This window comes from Oreochromis niloticus, linkage group LG4, assembly GCF_001858045.2.
Source record: "Oreochromis niloticus isolate F11D_XX linkage group LG4, O_niloticus_UMD_NMBU, whole genome shotgun sequence".
Lineage (NCBI taxonomy): Eukaryota > Metazoa > Chordata > Actinopteri > Cichliformes > Cichlidae > Oreochromis > Oreochromis niloticus.
The window spans coordinates 28649320-28671918 of NC_031969.2; the positions used below are offsets into that span (position 1 = coordinate 28649320).

The window sequence follows — 22599 nt, forward strand, 5'->3', positions numbered from 1 at the left end:
TTACCACAAGATCTTTCCAGTGCAGATGACTCACTTGAAAAGAAAAGTGAATATTAAGTACCTGGAAATGCAGTGTTTAGGGCATTCCAGTTCAGCAATAACCACATTTATTATGATTAATCCTTTGGGGTATGTGACCATTAAAACTAAATATCAAAGAAGAATTTTGCAAAAGAGATGTGTGACAAAAAAAAATGTTGACATTCTGAGCACAGAGATGAAAAGTCAAAGAGATTATTTTGCAATATTAAGTCGTATTTTGGTTAAGTTACTCAATTTTTAGGCATTAGATCCTTATTTTTAGAAAATGAATCAATATTACAGAATGTTTATGATTGTTTTGAAATTCTAATTAATTATTTTAAGAAAGTTTATTACCATATTTCTAATGTTTCTAATGACTTACACGAGCTGTTTTATTTAACTGGTGGAAATGCGCTTCAATAGCAATCCATTCAACAGTTAATGAGACAAGTTTGTCTTTTGTGTTAGCAGTAGCAAGGTTTCAAGGTAAATCAAGGTAAATCAAAGGTATAAATGTCAAAACAGTTATGGTGACTATGATGCATTTTGACATATAAACACACCACGACATAACAATCTCTCCTTTAATCGTGTGTGATTGGGTGGTTTAGCCATATGAAGCAGAGTTGGCCTAAACTTGGAAAAACTGAAAAAAGCGCTTTTGCAAAACTTGACTGGAGAGTAAAATGTGATTTTACAGAAACAGGCAGGAAACACTGAATATCCGGCATGAGTACAAGAATAAACAATGAGGAAAATGATTCATTGGAAGTGTGTGCATGTCTTTACCTTGCACAGTTGGGTCGGCTTTATCCTTTGCTATAAAAGTATGTTTGGATGTGTAAGTATGTGTGTTTAGAGGTTGAGGAGCATTTGGTGCTTCCCAGGTGTATTTTTGGGAACATTATCATGCATACCAGCATGTGTGTAAATGTACATAGTAGCAGGTGCAAGTGCACACACACACTCTCTGTACCTTGTCAGCTGCAGCCAGCAGGTCATCAGCCATCTTGTCCAGGTTGGGGGCCTTGCCTGTGTAGATGAAGCACATCATCTCTTTGAAGACATCTGGCTCCACGTCATTTATCTCCACACGGTTCTGAACAGGTAGAGAGGACAGGAGAGGAGAATACACGCAGGGTTTAACAGAATAAAAGAAAAGAGAAGAAAAACACAAACGCTTTGACAATCCTTCAAAACTATGCATGGCAGCAGTGTCTTTTTTATTTCATGTAAATTTCCCAAAACCCACCTGACTTAAACTCTCTCACCTTGTTTAGTACACACACACACAGGGACAGTCAGCCATGCAGTGATACAACAAAACATGTTCCAAGTGCAAAATCACAATAAGAAAGAAAGAAAGAAAGAAAAAAGCACATTGAAGAAGCTTCTGAGCAGTCAAAACACGTTTCACCAAAACTACATTCTAGTAAATTTATTTAACTCTTTTCAGCAGATTCAGGAGAATTAATCCTGAGCATTCACTCCTTGACGGTGCCTGCAGCAATCAAAGTAGGCTTTATCGCTCTATGGCACAGTGACGGTAACCTGAACCTTTCCCCTCCACGCTGACAAGAAGAACAAAGCAATAAACCAATTATAACAGTGCTTTATCGTCACCACAGTGACCAGCGGCGTTTTAGCAGGGTCAGACTGGGTGTACCAACAGTTTAGTGCATTTGTGTCAACTCTGACCACTCAACACCAACATAATCATACTGAGAAATAATCGAAGCAGAGTCTAAAAGCTTCTGGTCTGAGCCTGCAGTCTGCCATGGTAGCCTTTTGCAGGAATGCACAAATCACACAAACACGTGAAGACGTGAAAAAATTAGTAATTCTAACAGGCAAAATAACACCAATCCTCTAATGTCTAGGTTAAGTGTATAATATCAAAAACACACCTATTGTTTCCAAATTAACCTCAAACTCATCAGAATCAATTTTTTTCTATCTTTTCTACACTTGACCACTTTCATTCTGCTAATTTCTAACGTGTGTTGGAGCGTTAATGAAATAAAAAAGACATACTACCACCAAACTACCTTGGAAATCACATGAGAAAAAAAATAACAGGACTTTCTCGCGTAATGAGAAGGCAGTGCCCAACCAGGTCTCATAAATAGACACAACTCCTGTAGTTACAGTGTCTGAAGCTCCCCTCTATTCACAGAGCAGTCCTCTATCAGAGTGTTTCTTTATGAGCTCATTTGTCTCTTTTCTATAGAGTGCTGCAGAGGAGTGTTAACCCACCTATCTGTTTTCTCTGAGTCGTATGGGGACGTGGCCCACAATCTCTCCCTCTTTCTGATGAAGACGCCTACTTAAACAGCAATTAAGATGCATTTCCTGGCTCTGCGCTTTATAATTTCCCCATTTGAGCTGTGCAGGCATCAATATTCCGCTGACATGACGGCTAAATCACCACACTTGAATCTCACCACCTCCTATCAGATCAACACAACCAACTGTGGCAGAGAGACCCAGTGCATCACACATGTACAAGCACACACAGACACAAACACTGTTTTGTTTCCATCACGTCAGACCCAAACTTAACCCTATTTACACTAATTTCGTGACCGAGCCTCACTAAACCATGAACTAATTTAATTATTTGTATTATGAGGACTGGAGGGGAAATGGCATCAGAGACATTATATCGATGGGATTTATGGGAGAATTCTGAAACGCTCCCAAAGAGCAAATCAACAACAGAACCAGGAAACAAATGAGCCAATCATGCTGTTACACTGACACATGAGAGGTTCACGACCCTTTCAGTTTACTGGTGGCAGATGCATCTTTCTGCTCATTATTGTAGTAAGGGTGTAGCTACTTTTTAGCTCCTGTATCCCTAATGTGCATTAGAATGGAAAAAAGCAGAGACACTGATGGTGCCACCACCCTGTTATAAAACTGAGGGGGGGCAAAAACCTTTATAGCTTATTCTGGGACAGGAAATAACTGCAATTCATTCCAGGATGGCTGTTGAGTTGCGACACTTGCCTCAAGAGGAACTTGGATTGCATTTACCTAACTTTACATAAATTTGCACATAAATCTTCAACGTTTTTTGCATCTCTTAAAAGTATTTTCAAGCTATTCGCATGCAGAACTGTAGCAACAGGAAGCTTGAATCCACACCGTCAACCTGCTAATAACACTAATCAGTCACAATAGTTCTCAGAACTCCATTCATACCTCCACAGTACTTACACTTTAGTTTTACATAATTAAATAAGAAGTTATAGGAGAGGCAGAAAGTTATCACAACTAGCATCATCTTTCCATCATCTCTATTGTAAATAGGACAACGTCAGACAGGTTATTTAAAATACACACTTATGACACCGACTCCTGCCTTCTAACTGTCTGCAAACCACTTCCCTCTTTGGAGCAGTTAATATTCCCACTAGACTCTCTCTACTTTCCTTTAAAGGTCAGTACTGTCAAGACATCTTGCTACTGATCAATGGCACCTATGCATGTGTTAAAGTTCACTAAAGTCAGAACCTATGAAAAAAACAACAAATTGAGCAGATTTACTGTGCCCATTTCATTAAAGTAATGAATTTTGATGTGAGGTATGAACATTTTGAGCAGCAGCAACACCAGGCACAAACTGCAGCACAAAAAATGCCAAAAAGGTATGTATATTAAAAAGATTAAAAAGAGATATCAAAAGGAAAACCAATTCCCTCATGACATTGCAATTCAGTTCCAGGAACAGCGTGATCATACTGAAAGCAACAGAGACTTCAGTCATTTTGTCTCATACCGTCTTGTTAAGTCTACAAATAACACGCTTTATGGCATCAAAGAAATATCAAAGATTATACAAGTGATAATGATATAATCACATAAGGAATTTTTCCATATAGTAGCTGTGATGACACCATATAATAGTCAGCAAGACATGAAGGAACATGTGCAGCCACACTTGTTTAAAGAGGCAAGTGCTTCCTGATGCAACAGAAAGAAAGATTGAAATTTAAACATTTGACTCACCATGCACTGAGGGAGCAGGAGCGACAGAGTCAACTCACCTTCTTACTCTCTTCCATCTCATGCTCAAACATGGCACTGAACACCGGCGAGCGAGCTGGGACAGAGGGAAACAAAAGGCCGAGACAGAGAAAAGAGGGTTTGTTATTGAGTGTAATGTTGATACACGGTGAGGTCTCTGATATCCGTTAACAGCTTGCCACAGGGCCGGAGGAGAGCAAGGACATGACTGACAGCAGTGACAGCAGTAGAGGCATCATGTGGAAAAAGTCAGCTCCTTTCTGCTGACAGACTCTTGACAGCCTTTCTCGTTTGTTTAGCCAGTATTCAATGTTGATGGGCCGACTTGAGTGTTGCTTATCTCATATATTATGCCTTAATAAAGATCTGTTTTCCTCTTTTAGTTGCACTTTCACTTGCTACCACTCCACTGCCATTTCTTTTTTTTTCCTTTCCTAGATATGGTTTTTCACACGGCTTTTACATCACAGCACAGTTTATAAATCCTCTCAAGGCAAGGAAAGTTCAGACTATTCTTCCATTTATAGAAAGTGATAAGCCATGAGAGAGAAACAATGTAAAAGAGCTGCTGGTTATTTGCCAAGTCACAACAAGAAACAAAGAGGGTTTGCAATGAAAACTGTATTCTTATAATCCAAGTTCACACAGATTTCAAATTGTATATTTTGCAAAAGACATTTTTGCACATTTTGATAATATCCAAAATAAACAAAGATAAAGATAGGAAAAAAAGAAGCAAAAGCAATGACCCAATGGCCCTAAAATGGACATATTAATGTATTTAATGTTTTACGTATTGAGTGAAAGCTTAAGCACAGTGTTTTTCACTGTTATTATCCCAGACGTGACCCCAGCTGGAGAGGTCATGCTTAATCTCCAGTACAGGCAGAACATGACGGCCCAAACGCAGCTCTTTAAAATTTCAAATTACTGCTGTCTAATAATTCTGCAGGCTTAAAATAATCACCGCATCTTGTCCCTGTAGTTCTGCTTAAGGCAACAACACTGTACTTTCTCTCTTGTCGTCCCAGTGGTGACAGTGGTTAGTTTTGGCACAGAATAAAGCACAGCCTCACAGATGGAGCTTAGCCTGTACTTGATTACCAGCTACTATTATTACTAGTAGAGTAAGAATGTGTTCCTACAAAGGTAGATCTTGGCCTTTTACTCACAGTCGCAATATATATATATATACACACACACACTATGGTCGCGCTTTTCTGACATGGTTCGCTTAGTTTGATTATGCACTGAAAGGGTAACACTTCACATTATTATTCAGAAGTGAATGCCTTATTAGCTAGTCATTAAAATCTAACAAATGTTGTAACACATTATTAAGTATGTGTCAAAGTCAGTCATATAATAATTAATTCAGACACTTAATAATGAGTTATTAACGCAGAGCTATCTAACCATTTAATTACTCATTGGGTTACATGGTGTCATCCATTAAAACTGCCAAAGCCGCAAATAGCTATAATACTGTATAACTGAATAAGCATTAACAATGGACACCAAGGCTATAAGGTCAGAAACTCACGACACGTTTAGAGTTTTAGCAAAGGTGGGACATTGGAAATAAATGGTGTTCATTTTAGTTACTTCAGTTGTCACAGTAGTATGGAAAGAATAATTCATTTTACTATAGTAGAGAAGATGATTTGATGAGACTAACATGAAAATACACTGTACAGACAAAAGCACCTCTTAATCTTTGAAGTCCCATTGCCGCAGGTTTATAAAAATCAAGCACCATTGCAATCCGCCTTCACTAACATTTGTAAGTGGATCATGGGACATTCTGTAAAAGGATGCCAGCCTTGCAACAAGTCAGTTTGTGAAATTTCTTCCCATGCACATGTCCCATGATTAACTGTAAGTCGTATCATTGCAAAGTAGATCAACAGCATCAACAGCAACACAGCCAGGAAGCAGCAGACCAGATAAAATTCAGAACACTGTAACTGAGTGCCGACACTTAAAAGTCGCCAATGCTCTGCAGAATTCAAAGCTTCCTTTAACATCAGCACAAAAACTGCAACAGGAGCTTCATGGCATGTGTTTCCGGTGCTGAGCAGCCAGTATGTGTAATGAGTAGGCGGTCCAGAACTTCTATTGATACAGTGTAAATGTTTGTTCAATATCAAAGGAATTGCTCGTGTTCTCACACCAGTGGAAATGTTGAAACATTAAATAAATGATGGATAGCATCTTAACTATCAAGCTTGTTTAGTTGATAATGGAAATTCACATAACCTTCAGATATTCCTATTCTCCCGTCTCTTAGGATACTTCTTTTGTGTATATATGAGGTAAGACAAGCTAGCCACACAATGTTTTTTGAGCAAATTAAGTTTTAAGAGAGTCTTGCTGTCCACAGGATATTAAGAAGTGCTACGTCAAAGACTTCAGTAAAGTTTATCCATTATGCATATGGATCTATAACTGAAGACTCATTACTAATATCATATCCATAATGGATATGATATTAGTAATGAGTCTTTTGACTCTTAGATGAAGTTCGAAAGTTTGGTCCTGTTACGCTTCAGTGACTTGATTGGGAGTCCGCCTGGCTTAAAGATTCTCTCTGTCTTAATATCTGCATGGAAACTAAGCTTTGCACTGAATGGCCTGGTAGGACTCTGGGAACAAACCTACACCAAGTCTGTCTGGTGCAGCTGGTGAGCTCATACTGCAGTAGCAAAGCGAAAGGGTGGGTGAGAGAGAGAAAGAGAGAAAGAATAAGGAAGAGGTCACAGTAAAGAAAGCATGGAGAGGAGAAAGGAAGCAAGGAAGAAGAGGGATGGACATGGGGAGAAAGGGGAACTGAGCACAATTTAAGGGGAGAGAAAAGCATGAAGACCACTGGGAAGACATTTAACAATCAGAAAGGCGCAGATAAAAGACAGGGAAAAGGAGATAAGAAAAGAATACAGTGAAAAGAAGATAATAAAGAAGAAGAGAGAATAAAAAGGGAGCAAAAAATAAAAAACCTGGGCGAAAGAGAAAGAAGAAAAGGAAGAAATGTAGAAGAGGGTATAAAATTAAGGTAAGCGACGGGAAGAGTGTGAGTTGTACAAAGATCACATGGCCAATGCACAGCCAATTTGAGTTACTCTCCCTACGCCGTTTGATCCCACTCTGTCCGTCTCCACGGCGATTAACGGACAGCAGAGTTGTCACGGGAACAGCCTAGAGGGGGAGTAACGCGGAGGAGGTACGTCATCTGGACTGAGCGGAGAGAGAAAGCACGGTAGCAAGAGAGAAAGGGGAAGACCCCAAACCACAGCAGCACATAATTAAAATGGCTCCTCACACACACATTTCAACAAATCCAATAATGAACAGCCTCCCCTCGTCTCCACAGAGACACACAGTTCACCAGTTTCTTCAAACTTTTCACTAGCTGATGCTGGCTGTCATCAAAGTGCCAATATCTGAAACAAGTTTATGCTTGTCTGCATGAGAGTGTGAGAAACTTTATTTTCATCAATATGGATTCCTGAAGGCCAATGAAGACACACAGGTGCTGAAGGTGTCAATAGCGAATACGGATATTCAATGTATTCAAATTTAATCATCCCCGTGGCAAGCAAAATTATTCATCAAAATTAAAAATTTGATGAAGTATTTCCCCCAGAATTTAGTTCTCGTCACAGTGGAAAAGCCTCTGTAACAGCATTCATACCGAAACGAAAACTCTCCAGTGAAGCCTAGAATAGTGACAGACTCCTCTATGAATAATAACAAACTCCACCACCCTCATAAAACTTTGCAGTCTAATCCACCGTTTATATTAAAATACTTTGAATTCAATGTCAATGAACTACTTTTTCATCAAATGTTAATATTTAAATTCAATCTAAATACAGACCAATTTTAACAATGCCATTAGGTGTTATATTCTTTACCATCAGATATGAGTAAACAAGGTGCGACTACAAACTTATGACACATTACCCATTTAAAAAAACAAAACAAAAACAATAGACCTTACTTAAATAAGGCCCATCTCCCCATTCGAGGCCACTTCTTTGTGTACCAATGGACCACTTTACATTTGGTTCTGACTATTTGCACTTGTGCATCTGCAATCTCACCACTGAATTCAAACCTGCTTAGACAGCAAACCCGAACTTCTGTGTCAAACTGACCTAGCATATATTGAGGGGCAGCAGTATGGCTTCATGCCGAGAAAGAGCACTACAAACGCAATGTTTGCTTTGAGAGTGTTGATGAAGAAGTATAGAGAAGGTCAGAAAGAGCTCCACAGGGTCTCTGTAGACCTTGAAGCATATGATAAGGTGCCAAGAGAGGAACTATGGTACTGCAGCAGAAGTATGTGAGGGTGGTGCAGGGCATGTACGAGTCAAGCAAGCCACTGGTGAGGTGTGCAGTAGAAGTGAAGAAGTACATCTGAGGGACAGCTCAGGGTGACAGGTTTGGAGACTAAGTTAAAGACTGAGATGATTTTGACATATGCAGAGGAGAGTTAGATGATATATTGGACCAAGCATGTTAAATATGGAGCTGTCAGACAGAAGTAAAAGAGGAAGACCACAGAGAGGAGTCATGAAGTAGGACATGCGAGGTTGGTATAACACATATGACATGCTAGAGCCACGGTGAGATGGAGGCAGATGAGCTACTGTGGCTCCAAATAAAGGGAGAAACTAAAGAAACAGAAGCAGCAGCAGACTGGTGATCATGGCAGGTTTGTGGCTGAGACCAAACAGCAGTAAGTCTGAAGAGAGAACTCAAGTCACGAGTCATCAGTTGACCTGAAACATGGTTCTTGTTGTCCATAATAATCTAAGGCAAGGGAAAAATTAACTAAATCGGAGTGTGTGCCATAGTGCACCTACGTCAGGCTTACCAAAAAAGGCTGATTTTGTTTGGCAACAACAACAACAGGGTATCAGACTCCCATTTATATCACTGCAACTTCATCCTCTTTTCTAAAATTAAATTCAACTCGGGGGTAACCATTTTCATACACCGAGGAGAAGAAAGCAAGCATCACAAACGTGATAAATGGTCAGAACTTCCAGGAAAGAATTTAAAAGGACATGTTGAAAGTGGTACAGAGCTGCCCAAGTAAATAATCTTGAAGGAAGCATCATTAATTTAACTCGGATGTGTTTTTTGGACTGCATGCACGACCATCAAACAAAAAAATGAGAATCTGAAAATGAATGAAATGCATCAGTGTTTAATGTGAAGTACTGTGCACAAACACACTGTCAAAAAGAAAAGGGAAGTATACTCCTGGGAACAATCAACCAAATGTTGCCACTAGTCTAACAACACTAGCTGTTAGGATGAAAACAAAACATTACAAAGAAAGTTTGCCCATAGTTTGCCTATGGCATATCACTGTGTACTTTAGACAATCGTGTGATTGTTTTCTCAGCCCCGCTGATTCCAAAGTCATATTGATGCAAAGTTTGATTAAAACAAGTCACTTGAATGTTCAAAAAATTAACATGGCAGCTCCAGGCAACAATCAGTCATGTTTTATCTAACGGAAACCTCAGCGCTGACAAATGAAGCCAACATGTTGCAGTTTCTTAAAGGGGCACTTGTGGCTGGTTTAAAAAACAAAAATAAACAGTTTGTAATACAATTATCTGACAGACGATCCAAGATAATTCCTCATGAAATAACACACAGAAGGATACATCTTAGCTGAAAACTCAGACTCCTCTTGTCCAATTATTGTCACTTCTGGTTTCCAAAAAATAAAGATGACAAGCTGATGTTGAAGCTTCAAAACATTAGTTCACAAATTAATCCGTGTCAAACAATGACTATATCAATAATTTATCTATAGCTGGGTTGGTGTTACACACAATATATTAGTGTTTAAACTTGTTTCTTGTTGTTGGTCACCAGGTATGGATACATTTCAGGGGGGATTTTTCTCCACTCCCAAATCTGTAAATCCTTCAGGTTTTTTGGCTATTGCTTGACAACTCAGTTTCAGCAAGTTTCAGCTCTATAAATGAATTTTCTATAGGACTACGGTCCGGACACCTTAATGTGCTTCGTCTTTAGGCTCTACTCTCCCTCTTTTTCTGAATTATTGTCTGACAATCTTAACTGATAATTTGTCTCTCTCCAATAAAATAAAACTTACTATAAAAACTATATACATGAAATAATTATTTCCCCTAATGTATGTATTATTGCAAAGAAGACATTAAAGTTGGATCACAAAAATTCTAAATGTCTTAACTTATTTATCAATCGTAAACTTAATTAAAGGCATTTTATCTTCACAGACAACAGAAAGCAGTAAGTGTATTGCTTTAAACAACGTTTCCAGCTGGGTTTTAGCACCTGAAGGCTAAATATAAAGCTGTAGCAATAACCTCTTACACATGTGACAAAGGATATTCTCACCTGCCAATATGGCTTTGTGTGCCTGGAATTTCTGGCCAGCAACACACAGGGAGCAGTCAGTGAATCTGGAGCTTGCCCACAGATCTCCAAGTTCTTCCGCCAGCCTGCAGTCAGGAACCCTCACCATATTCATAGTGTTCTGGCCTGAGATGTTCACAGAGTCTTGCACTACGCTCACCTGAAAAGACACACACATGTTTACAGATTACCCCCATGTCATAAATTTTGTCCCCTTTTTATTGTGTAAATCGGAAAAACTTGTTTTAGAGCGAATAGTTCCTTTAACACACTGACTGGTTCACACAGAGGCAAATAAACAGCATGCAATGTTCATAAAAGGAAAATAAATCGGTAAATCAAACATGCTGTGAATGCTTAATGTGGGTTCACTGTCTCTGTAATCAATACATCAGCCACTCAGTATGGAAGTAATTTGAAGAAAACCTATTGTTCCTTCTTTATCAAATCAGACTGGCTACACTCTCAAACAAGCCAAAAAACCCGCATTGAAGTCAAATTGGGAGTGCCAGTATGTGCGTGTGTGCATGAGAGTTGTCTGTATGTCTTCCCTGCTGACTTCACCACCTGTTCCAGACAATGTCAACCAGACTCATTTATCTCTCAACAGGACTCACTGCAAACACACACAAACAAGCAGGCTCGTGAGCACAAACACACCCACATATTCACACACACACTAATTACTAAGTAATTTCCAACAGACTGGATTGACTGACTTGCAGTTTTTCACCTGCCTGGAGTGCAATCTAATCAAAGAGAAAAATTAGCTAGCTATAGCCTGGTTTGGAACATTCTGTAGTTAGTTAATTAATTAGTTAGTTGGTTGTCTGGCTTTCAATTCATGACAGATTAGTCTAGTAATGACGAAGTCCAGAGTCATTCTAGCTAGCATTCGCGGAGTGAGAGTTAAACGGTGAAGGATTATTAACTGAGTTCCAATAATAAACTAATGGTCTAGTTAATTTTGTTAACATTATTGGAAGATGTCCTGTTCTGATTGGATTAATATAATCTTGGAACAACTGAGTTTTTAAGTACAAGACAAAGACTGCATTGACAAAGTTACCAACTTTGGTGTCCAAGAATTAATTTCAAAGAATAAAGAATATGGCTGAAATTACCAATTGTGATAAATTGTCAGTGTCAGTGCTCAACAAAGTCTCCTTTAGTTCACAACTTGTAAATTAATGTGTTTTAATTGTCCAGCTGAGGGCTCAGTAAACCGTCAAATTGAGATTTGGCTAGTTTTCTGTTATTATAAGACATTTACGCCATACTGCCCAACAGGGTTGCTTCCTTTTTCCTTTAGATTAAGCCTTTTAGGGTCAGGTAAGTTTACGGACACTGTAATGACACTATATTATGATTTTTTGAAAAGAAGTGATCCCACTCGTAGTTTTTTTATACTTGTAACCATTTGATTAAAGAAAAGCTTAATCACATTATTATTACTATTAGTGTATTATTTTCTAAAATGGCACAATGGAACAGTGGTCAACACCGTCGCCTCATAGCAAGAAGATCATGGGTTTGAATCCAGCCTGAGGCCTTTCTCTGCAGAGCCTGCATGGGTTCTCTCCAGTTACTCTGACGTTCTTCCACAGTGCAAAGACATGTATGGGGTTGGGTTAACTGGTCATTCTGAACTGGCTAAAGATGTAAAGTAAGCGAAAAAGATTGTCTGTGTCTTTGTGTTGGCCCCTCGATAGATTGGCGACCTGTCCAGGGTCAGGACAGGTGCCCTATGACATCGGGCACAGCCGAAACTCTGGGATGGATGGACAGATGGATTCTAAACATGATTTCATTAGAGTATTGTTGATTTTCAGGCTAAACACTCTTGCATTCAACAAAACACTCTTCAGAAACTTCTGACATGTATTTTTCTATCAACTTAAATAAATGTATTTTGTAATAGCTGGCGGTATTGGTGGTGGATGGAAAATGAAATTTGCAAGACTTTTCATTCCACTTTGAAATAGTTTTATGTGGTTTTCAGTTACATTTAACACCACAATTAAGAGCTGCTGGGCACCTGACACCTGATAAATAAAAGGATGCTCGTTCTCCTGTTTTTCTCGCTGACACCTTCAAATAGCTTTCAGTAAACTATTGTCAAGAACAAGGCCAAAAATCCCAAAACATCCCACAAAGTGACCTTGCTGTTAAAGCATCAGCAACTGAGGCTGACACCCAAAAATCCATAAAAAAAAAACAAACAAAAAAAAAAAACTAAATTACAGCCTGGTTCCCTCCTCATCCATCCCCATTCAACCATCAGCCCACCTATCCGTCCAATGCCACATCCATCCACCTATTCAAAGAACACAAAAAGAGTCCTAGAAAAGGAGGAAAAGTGCATACAATAGAGAAGTACGTGGCAAGCAGGAAATTGAATGTCAAGGAGTCTTGTTTGCTCCTGATGGAGGTTTGAGGGTTAGCCTGAAGGGGACAGAAAGACAGACTGATAATAAAACAGAAGAGTAAGAAAAGCAGGAGATTGGGGGGAAGGGGGGGGATATAGGGATAATAAAAGTGGAGAGAATACAGATGCAGAGATACCAAGCGACAGACAGACAGAATAGAGAGAAGCCATCACACACAAAAGAGCTAGGAGTGTGAGTGAGCCATTGGTGGGATCTACAGTTGAAGATGACCTCTCATAGTAGCAGCTCATTTCTGGTACTGAAATGACAGGGACAGTGTGAAGAAAATGTGACTATTCTGAAGAAAGGAGAATTCAAAGTATTCCTGTGTGTGAGACAGTCTGGTTTCCACAGCTGGGTCTATTATTCACACTCCTAGGAGATGCAGGTTTGACTGACATATGTACATCTCAACACACTGACAGAGGAGCACTAAAAATAAAGCCACATTCACACAAGAAAGAGACATTCCTGTGCACAGACTTTGGCATTCATAAAACACTGATTAGTAATACAGAAGGCCTGGTAGATAGGGATTTGCTGTGTATAAGGGAGGAACAGGAGGAAAAACAGAAGAGAGAGACAGACGCATGAGCAAAGACAAAGAGGGCGGAGGACAGAAGTTCACTGAGCTCAAGCTGGAATGAAAAATGGCTTTAGGAGGAGAAGAGGAGGAGAGAGGGGAGAGTCCAGAGCTGTGTCCTGAGTACCCACTGAAAAAAATAAACAAGTGCTGAAAAGCGAATTGGAAGGGAAGCCTGTGAGCTTGGTCAGTGCGTTTCGGTATAAATAGCCCAATTAGTATGGCGGAGCCGTCGATGGGCTTTTAGATGCAGTGTGGCAGAGCCGGTCTAATTACTGGCTAACTTGACCAATTATTTCACTGTTTAACCAGGCAGAAACTAAATCGCAGCACCTGGTTATTTAGATACACTGGCTGCCCAGACAGTCTTCACACCATTAGCTGTCATCTTCAGTCATTGTCAACTTCCTCCTGCTTGCATTTTCCCACTCGAAAACAATTCTCATAGTGATTGAGCAGACAACATTCCCAACCATGTATACACTTGATCTTAATTCATTCAGTCTTACAATAAGTATATTTTGTCATCTTAAGTCTTCACTTATTTTAGTAGAGATGGGCGAATGCTTTGTGATGAGTTATTTGTCACCTGACAACAAAAATGTAAGTCCTCCAAAGAAAAAGGCATTAGTGTTCAACATCTCAATAAATGTCAAAAACACATATACAGACATATATTTACATTCAACTGTGTGACTCTTTCCCATCAAGAGTTCCTCGGTGAAATTATAAACTCCACTAACAGACGGTATATAAAGATGAACATAGCCTCCAGGTCTGTGAAGCCAATGCATTAGTGAATTAAATCCTCATTGTTTCCAAGCAGGGGGTGAGTCCCTTTATAGAAGTCTGAGGACACAATCGTGCTGCTTGCTTGATTTATGGGTTTTATTGTTAGTTTCTAGTTTTTTCTTAGTACAGCACCACATTAATTTTCTAAGTTGTGCTCCCCACCTCGCAGCTGACAAGTACCAACTGTATGAAAGCTCTGAGTCACATCACATCTGGCTTCAGCAAAGCAAAAGCTCAGGTACAGGCTTCAAAACAGCTGGATGATGTCACACTGGTTGTTTTATACGTTTTTATATGAAGTCCAACTTGCTATAAGAGTGTCACAGTCATGACATCCTCCCATCCTCATATCGTTTTTCCTTAATATTAGATTGTTCAGGATGAGGTGTGGAGGCACCCCGGGTAAATGTACGCTAACGGAAATGTAAACTTTGCTCGCCAGAAGGAAGTTTTTCTTTAAAGATACCTCAGTAATGGAGTGTTAACTGAATGTTGGTCAATTTCAAAATTTTAACTCGACTTTGCTTCTAGAGTTTGAGTTTTGGTGTCAACGAGGTCAGTAAGAATGATCCCACAGAGGAAAACTCCATAGTAACTGCAATGAAAGAACTGAATTAACCAACCAACCAACTAAATGATTGACTGATTTGTATTTATTACCCAGTAGTTATACTGATGATTATCATGATGATGACGACGACAAAAACCACTTATGTATACAACCTTAGGTAAGAAAATAACAGTAATGAAGAATCATTGCAGCTATATCACCACAATCATCATTTGTTTTGGTAATTAAGTTCCCGAGATAAGTACTTACTAAAGCGCTTGCCTCCCAGTTAGTTCCTCAGACATCAAGATGAATCTCATTCTAAACCCTCCAGGCAACGCAGAGTTAATATTGAGTTTCAGCACCCAGATGATTTATTCATAATGCATCAATCTTTTTCTGCCTGTTTATGTGTTTGTTTATGGATTTACAGTGTTTTGCCATGCGTGAAATAGTTTGAAAAAGGAAAAAAAGAGATTCAAATCAAATGAAATTCATTAAGTTATGGAACACTTGTTCCTTTACCTGCCAAGACTCATTTTCTCGGTGCATTCACAAACACGTAAACACGGGGCGAGATGACGGACGAAGCAGACAGACATATGGACAGATGCATGCAAACTCCACAGATTCTCACACATATGACAGGACACTACTTGCTGCTGATGTATTATTTTAAAAAGGGTAACTTCCTTCTTTCTTCTGTTATTTTTTTACCATAGATAATTTGTATAAATACTATTTGACTTTCCACACAACATAGTTTTAATGACCTGCTTTGAGTGAAGGCACACTTCTAACCTGAAGAGGTGCTATCTAGACAGACAGCACTCAGGATGAGAATAAATATCCACTAGTTCTATGCAAAATAGAATTCCTTTATGCTGCTTTCTCCCAGAGGTCCTCACCACACATTTTCATGACTGTCCTTCCGATTCGGCACATGATAATCAAATATAAATCTTTCCAACTCTTTACTTCTGAGATCATTAAGGATCCCATTCGATGAACAAAACAAGTCTTAAAATTAAGAGTATTTGTTATGTGGTATATTAAAACAATAACCTGTTAAAGTAGGATGTTTTGCACAGTTATTCAGCAGCTTAAATTTGTTAACTTTTTGGGTCATTCTTCTAAGAAAAACAACCCAATGAACATAATGGGAAAAACAAATTCTGTCCATCTCTGCAGGCAGAAGCAAAGTCTGACAGTAAATGGTTCAGAAATGGTTGCCAGGTTGGCAACGAGCCGCTGCCAAAATGGTAGCCTTATTTTAATTGTTTGGAATTGGAACAATTATGCCCATATTTCGAAAATAAAACCTGATACCAAGATCGTCTGAAAACAATTTACATAACACAGATGTTATTTTTAATCCTCTGTATGTGTGCAACACACACATACAGAGGAAATGTTACCATTGTGCCTTATTAATTATGCAAATTAAAAATATCAGTGTGAGGCTGTTGCTGAATGCATTTGAAATCACACATTTGCAAGTTTTGGGTCATTTGCCGCCACTGAGGGGGAAAAAAGGCAGATAACAGTTCCACATTTGGAAAACTGCATTAAATGAAACCAGAACCTGATTCACTGCATGTTTTCCATCCTACTCTATTAGATCAGTGTTGCTCCCAATCAGTCTGTCTTTTAGTATCAGTAGTCTCACAATGATACACTATTTTTTTCTTTAAGTATAAAGTCAGTTCTGTTGTGTGATATATATTGTTTTCTTCAATCATTTCACCGTTTTATTGCACACCTCACTTTTGCCTTTAGATGTGACAGTGCGATGTAATGCAGCTCTAGCACACTCATTTGCCTTGACAAAGATTATTCACTGAAAGCACTGAATAGACATGAAAAGTGCTTCCTACAGTGGCAACCACACCATACTAAATGGCTGACAGTGATCCAAATCTGGCTGCCTGGGGCCACTAAAAACCTACTATTGATCTCTCTGGAGGTAACTACAGAAGCATTAACAAATTAAATCAGACAAACATCTTTTACAGCATTACCCACATTATATCACTGCTGTGTTTCAAATCAAACACACTGCTAGTCTGAGGATTCGCTACTAGTTGTGTTTCTACTGCTTCAGTGGAACAAATGTGTTTAAATAAATCATTACAAATGTATCACGAGTTAGTTTAAGGAAAAGCACAGGTATGGCTTCATTAAGCCGTACTTCAGAATTTCATTATCTGTTATTTACATTTTTAATGGAAATTTGATTGCAATTGAACCTGAATCAAATGTCAGAGGAAAATATTGCACATTACGCATTTTATAATAGATTTTTAAGACGCAACAACGAGGTGAGTGCATGCTATCTGAGGAATAAATCTAATAACAAAGTGCATGCAATTCCAGTATTTTTCGATAAACAACATAAATACACACTCATCATGTACACCTACTCATTTCATCGACAAACTCTCTAAAGATCTTTGAAATTGTCATTTGAACCCCTAAGCACAAAAATTCATCACCATCTTTTTATAATGTACGACTTGCTCTCCGCTCTCTAACCAGCTAGAGTAAACAGGCTTGATGTCACAGACCCGCTCTGCAGCTCTCTTACTCATTCCCTGCATCTACTTTTAGATTTTATTGCTCACAAAACTCAAAAAAAACAAAGCGCAATGACAGGACGTTGGAGTTTGGAGACAGTCTAATACACGAGTCTGAGTTAGTGGCCCTCTGGCAGCTGCAACAGGTGACAGAACTGATTAAACCACAGAATAATAGATGAATCTGATTTGGTCCTGACACCATTAAACAAACATAGCCCTAAATCCCAGAGCTATTAAACAAAAGTCAGAAATAAACACTGTTCACAGGAAGGCGACAGCTAAAACCGCCACCTTCTTTAATTAAAGGCTATTCACTTCCTCCCAGCTGATCATTGTTTTTTAACCTCCTTATTCCACCCATAAGGATTTAATGGAAGCTCTTATATTTCCAGTGTTTGCTCGGTCTTCCCTTTGGTGAACAAAGAGTAATTAATTTTATTTCTGTTTTGTTTGCAGAAAACTTAGTGGTTGGTTCTTTTTTTCCTAACTACTGGATGACTAGTCTGAGCAGCTACAGACACGAGCCCCAAACAGACAAAGAACACTGCTGCATAACAACAAAAACACCACTACAGCAGTTTTTGATACAGCTTGTGGTTACTCCTACTATGCAAGACCATAGTGCCATAAGATTGTTAGCAGCAGAAACCACAGTTTAAAATATACCTTATCTATCTTATACCAACCCCTGGTGCAGTCAGTCAGTTCATCCTCTGTCTGAAATAAGCCATTTCATTTCCTTCCGCACCCTCCCTTTATGATACCTTTCTGAATCAGCTGCCCCTCACAAACAAAACATTTGAACAGCATATGAGTGGGGCTCATGTTAGAGATATCTCCTCTCACTGACACCATACATAGCTAAGAAAAGACTCTCAGACACTCTGTGTTTGAAGCTTTTGGCTAACAGGGATCACATGCACATAAAGTAGATTAACCTCAATATTTGAATCTTTGTTTCATGTGTATGTTAACACGTATATTAATATCTTTAATATTAGTTTACACACTCACCGACCACTTAATTAAATACACCTGTTCAACTGCTAATTAACACAAATATCTAATCAGTCATTCGCATTGTAGTAACTCAATGCATTTACGGCTGCACACTTGGTCAAGACAACAAGCTACAGTTCAAACCAAGCGAGAAAATGGGGAAGAAAGGGGATTTCAGTGGCTCTGAATGTGGCAAGTTTCTTGGTGCCACACACGCTGCCTGATCTGAGTATTTCAGAAATTGCTGATCTACTGAGATTTTCTGTCCAACCAGCTCTAGAGTTTACAAAGACTGATCCGAAGAGGAGAAAATACCCAGTTCTCAGGGTGAAAATGCTGGAGTATAGGCAGACTGTTTGGAGCTGAAACGAAGGCAACAGTAACTCAAATACCCACCAAAGCTGAGGATCTCTGAATCCACAACATGTCAACCCTTAAAGCAGATTGTCTACAGCAGCAGAAGACCACATCAAGTGCCACTTTTGTCAACTTAGAGCAGACAACTGAAGCTGAAATTGGCACAGGCTCAGCAAAACTGGACAATCAAAGAGAGGAACAACACTGCCTGGTCTGACGAGGCTTGATTTCTGCTTTTATATAGTTAGAATTTGGCAAACAAAACAAAACAAAACATGCAAGCATGAATCCATTCTGCCGTGTATCAATAGTTCATGCTGGGGGTAGTGTTGTATGGGTGTGGGGGATATTTTGTTTGGGCCCCTTAGTGCCAACTGAGGATCATGATAGTGCTGACTGTGTGCATCCCCTTTAATTAAAGTGCACGTGTCTTCTGGTGGTTACTTTCAAATGACCTCTACAGTTAATAAATATCAATCTAAGACTGCACTTTCAGGATGTGGTAGAACAGCACATTGCATCATGCTATCATGTCAATATTTCCAGAACGTTTCCAGCAACTTGTTGTCTCTATGCCAAGAAGAACTAAACCAATTATGAAGGCAAAAGAATCCAAACAAGTACAAGTTTAATACAGTGGCTACTGAGGGTGCATTTAAAAAACAACACAAAACAAACCAAAAAAAAAAAAAAAACAGATTATCAAACAGTCCACTGAAAGCTCAGGGCATTTTTCCATCAACGACATGATAACAAAATAACAATAAATTTGGGCATTTCTGAGTTTATTTCTAAACATTACAAAAATGTGCTGAACACTCATTATCACATTTGCTAAAGGAAATGTGGGAAAATGAGGAAAACTACTTTGCCAGGTGTAGTACAAAATGAGAATGCTGTTGCTCATTGCATAATGGGAAAAACTGGATTATTGATAGCGGTTTTAATCCAAGGTAAGAATAATTAGTTTTTGGCCAAACACAACAGTAGCTCTTCTTTTCCAATTCCGACCAACAGCCCACTACAATGTTAAGCCAAGAAAGTTAAAGTTTTCACAAAATGTTAACTATAGGTAAGCATCCTGGTCTTACAGTGGTCACTTTACTGGCTGCGTGCAGGGACCCAGCTGTGTGAATTTCTGTGACTCTGCTCATAGACAGACATACTGCCCTGCCACTGACATGGAGGTATTTTGGTGAATCTACACAGACACAGGCATATTTCATGCATGATTTGAAGTCAAGCTGCTGAACGAGTATCATGGCTCACGTCCTGATTCGCAGCCAAGTGTGCTGATCCAAGCCAACTTTGTTCTTACACATACAGGCACACACACACACAGACTGAGACGCAGTTCCTCTACACACATGCAGACACAGACAGACACACACAACCAACACGCTCAGTATCACCACTAGCTGTGAGCATGAGCCTCTGCTTTCAGTCTATGAGAACCAGCCATTTGGGTCTCCTTTTAAGTAGCTTTGTTTTCTCTGCTGGAAGATCACAGACACCAAAGTGATAAGCTTTGAGACTCTGATGCCCGATCTAAGAAGCTTGAAGGAAATGTTTGGACAAAGAAAATAAATAAACAGGCAAAAGTTGCCTGTTTGTTCAATTTTCTGCAGCCTTTACTCTGGGAGAAGCAAAGTGCTTTTGATGGGAAATGAAAGAATATTTATGTGCTGTTGGTGCAAAAGCATTGCAAAGGCAGTATCTATTAAAGGATCCACTGTGGCTCAAGTCACATTGTGAGACAGAGGGGGGTCAAGCTTGCACTCTGTTTGCTTTGTTGTTTCACCTTCAATCAGCAGTTTTACATATCCGTCTTTGATTAAATCCAAATTTACACCATTTAGCTACTAAAAAAAACAGAACTATACAAATATATTTCACCTCATTTCCCTTTTGCCTAACAAAAAACAATTCTCTCTGTGCATCCTTTCTCCCACGCCCCTTCTTCCTTGTGTCTCTCACCGCTGCCTCTTTATCCTGAACCAAGTGCTGCTCATGTGTGTGAGTGTGTGCATGCCCGTCTTGTTCAGTGTGCAGGGAGAGAGCAGCTGGAGCATCTGCAGTCGTCTCCTCTGACAGCAGCACAGCATATGGCAGGGCCCTGTGAAGGATGGGTGCTGTCACCCGGCAAAGTGCTTACCCACCGATGGGAGAGGCGAACCGCGCTAACACCATGAGGAAGAGGAGGAAACAGCTGAACATCAGCACCCCACTCATTTATTCTCCCACCCTAGGAGAGGTGTACTGGAGGAGCCTTGAAGAAAGGGCTTTTAAAACTCTAGCTATGGCCAAAGTCACAAAATATTATTATACTGTAAATCACATCAAAGATAGTTATTCAGCAGGAGTTAAAGTTATCAAGAGCAGAAAAAGAAAAAGAAAAGACAACACACTGAACCATCTTCCAGGTAACACATGCAAGTGCTGAGGTTCACATATGAACTCATTACCCTTATATGAATCACACAAAGGTGCATAAAATTTTGTGCAAAGTTGCATGTATAGTTTTGTAAATGATAATAATAATAATAATAATAATAATAATAATAATAATAACAACAACAATAATAACAATAAAAACAACAACAACAACAATAATAATAACAGTATTATTATACTACTATTACTACTACTAGACACTTAACCTTTAGATTTGAAAAATTATTTCAGCCTAGGTCTTTCCTGCTTCTTAGCTTCTGCCCTTTTGCTTGAGTATCTTTCCCATTAATGTTGCTTTTGTGGCTTTAAGTCTCATGCATAAAAAAAAAAAAAAGATTCTCAAAAGTTTGAGGATAAATCTGAAGAAACTTGTGCATTGGACATGTAGTAACAAACTAGATCAAATGGTTCATTTCTGCATGGGAAGAAAATCTTCTTTTCTGAGCTTTTCATGGCTACCACTGGCTATGAGAAATCATACGCAGGTCACTATATTTCTATTTGTAAGTCATTAGTTGCTCTCTGGACTTCTTTTTCCTTTTCATTTTGGCTTTGTAATAAAATATAAACCTTCTCCATCAGGTTGCACCAATATTTTCAGCGACCACAAGGAGAGCTGAGTGCTCAGTCAATCCAGTCAGAACATTTATCAAAGGTGATGATTCATTTTTAGTGTCTCAATCATTCAGGAACACCAAGATTCTCCAATTCTGGCCTCATCGGAGCCCAGTCTGACTGTGACTGCCACGGTGCAATGTTTTCTTCCTAACGTGGGAGTACTGAGCACAGAAACAAGGTTTTTATGATGCTTTGTTTTCCAGGCTTCCTGTTGTTTTTCTGCCTCTGCCTCCATCTTCCAGTTCTCTGGATCCAACAATGCGACCAACTGTCAAGCTTAATCAAACTTTAATCCTGTTAATGATCCATGAATTTTTCTGCCCATTGCATTTAGCTGCTAAGTTTCCTCAGCATAGAGTAAAGACTGATACACTGACCACAGCAACAGTCAAACTCTAGCATGTAAGTCGGCTGCTGTGTGCACACAAACCTGTCATTACATGAATCTTCACAATAGAGGTTAAATATACAAAGTCACATGACCACATCAATTGGAAGTACACGAGGTTGAAATAAACTGAAACATCTTAGGTGCCCATGAATAAACGTATCCAATTATGGAATGCTCTACCCAACATGCTCCATCTTCACCGCTAGCTTGAAGACCACGGCAGCCAGCACTGTACTATCATATTATGAAGGGTGTTTTGGGTTTTCATTTGGAAAAACTGTTCCAATTTTCAAAAACTGTGGTCATAGCCTGTTTTACTAATTTAATTTTCCTCTTCTGGATCAAACAGTGTGGTTTGGCTATGC

At 39.1% G+C, this 22599-nt stretch overlaps 1 protein-coding gene across 2 annotated transcripts in view; it reads right to left on the reverse strand.

Moving 5' to 3' along the window:
* Positions 1-22599, reverse strand: part of spop (speckle type BTB/POZ protein) — a 96098-nt gene that overhangs the window by 7281 nt on the left and 66218 nt on the right. For both annotated transcript variants that reach the window (XM_003441996.5, XM_019357680.2), the window contains 3 exons: positions 10465-10642; positions 4077-4132; positions 1001-1123 (listed from right to left, as the gene is read on the reverse strand). In XM_003441996.5, the coding sequence (XP_003442044.2) occupies positions 1001-1123; positions 4077-4132; positions 10465-10642 (357 nt within the window). The remainder of the gene's footprint in view (positions 1-1000; positions 1124-4076; positions 4133-10464; positions 10643-22599) is intronic.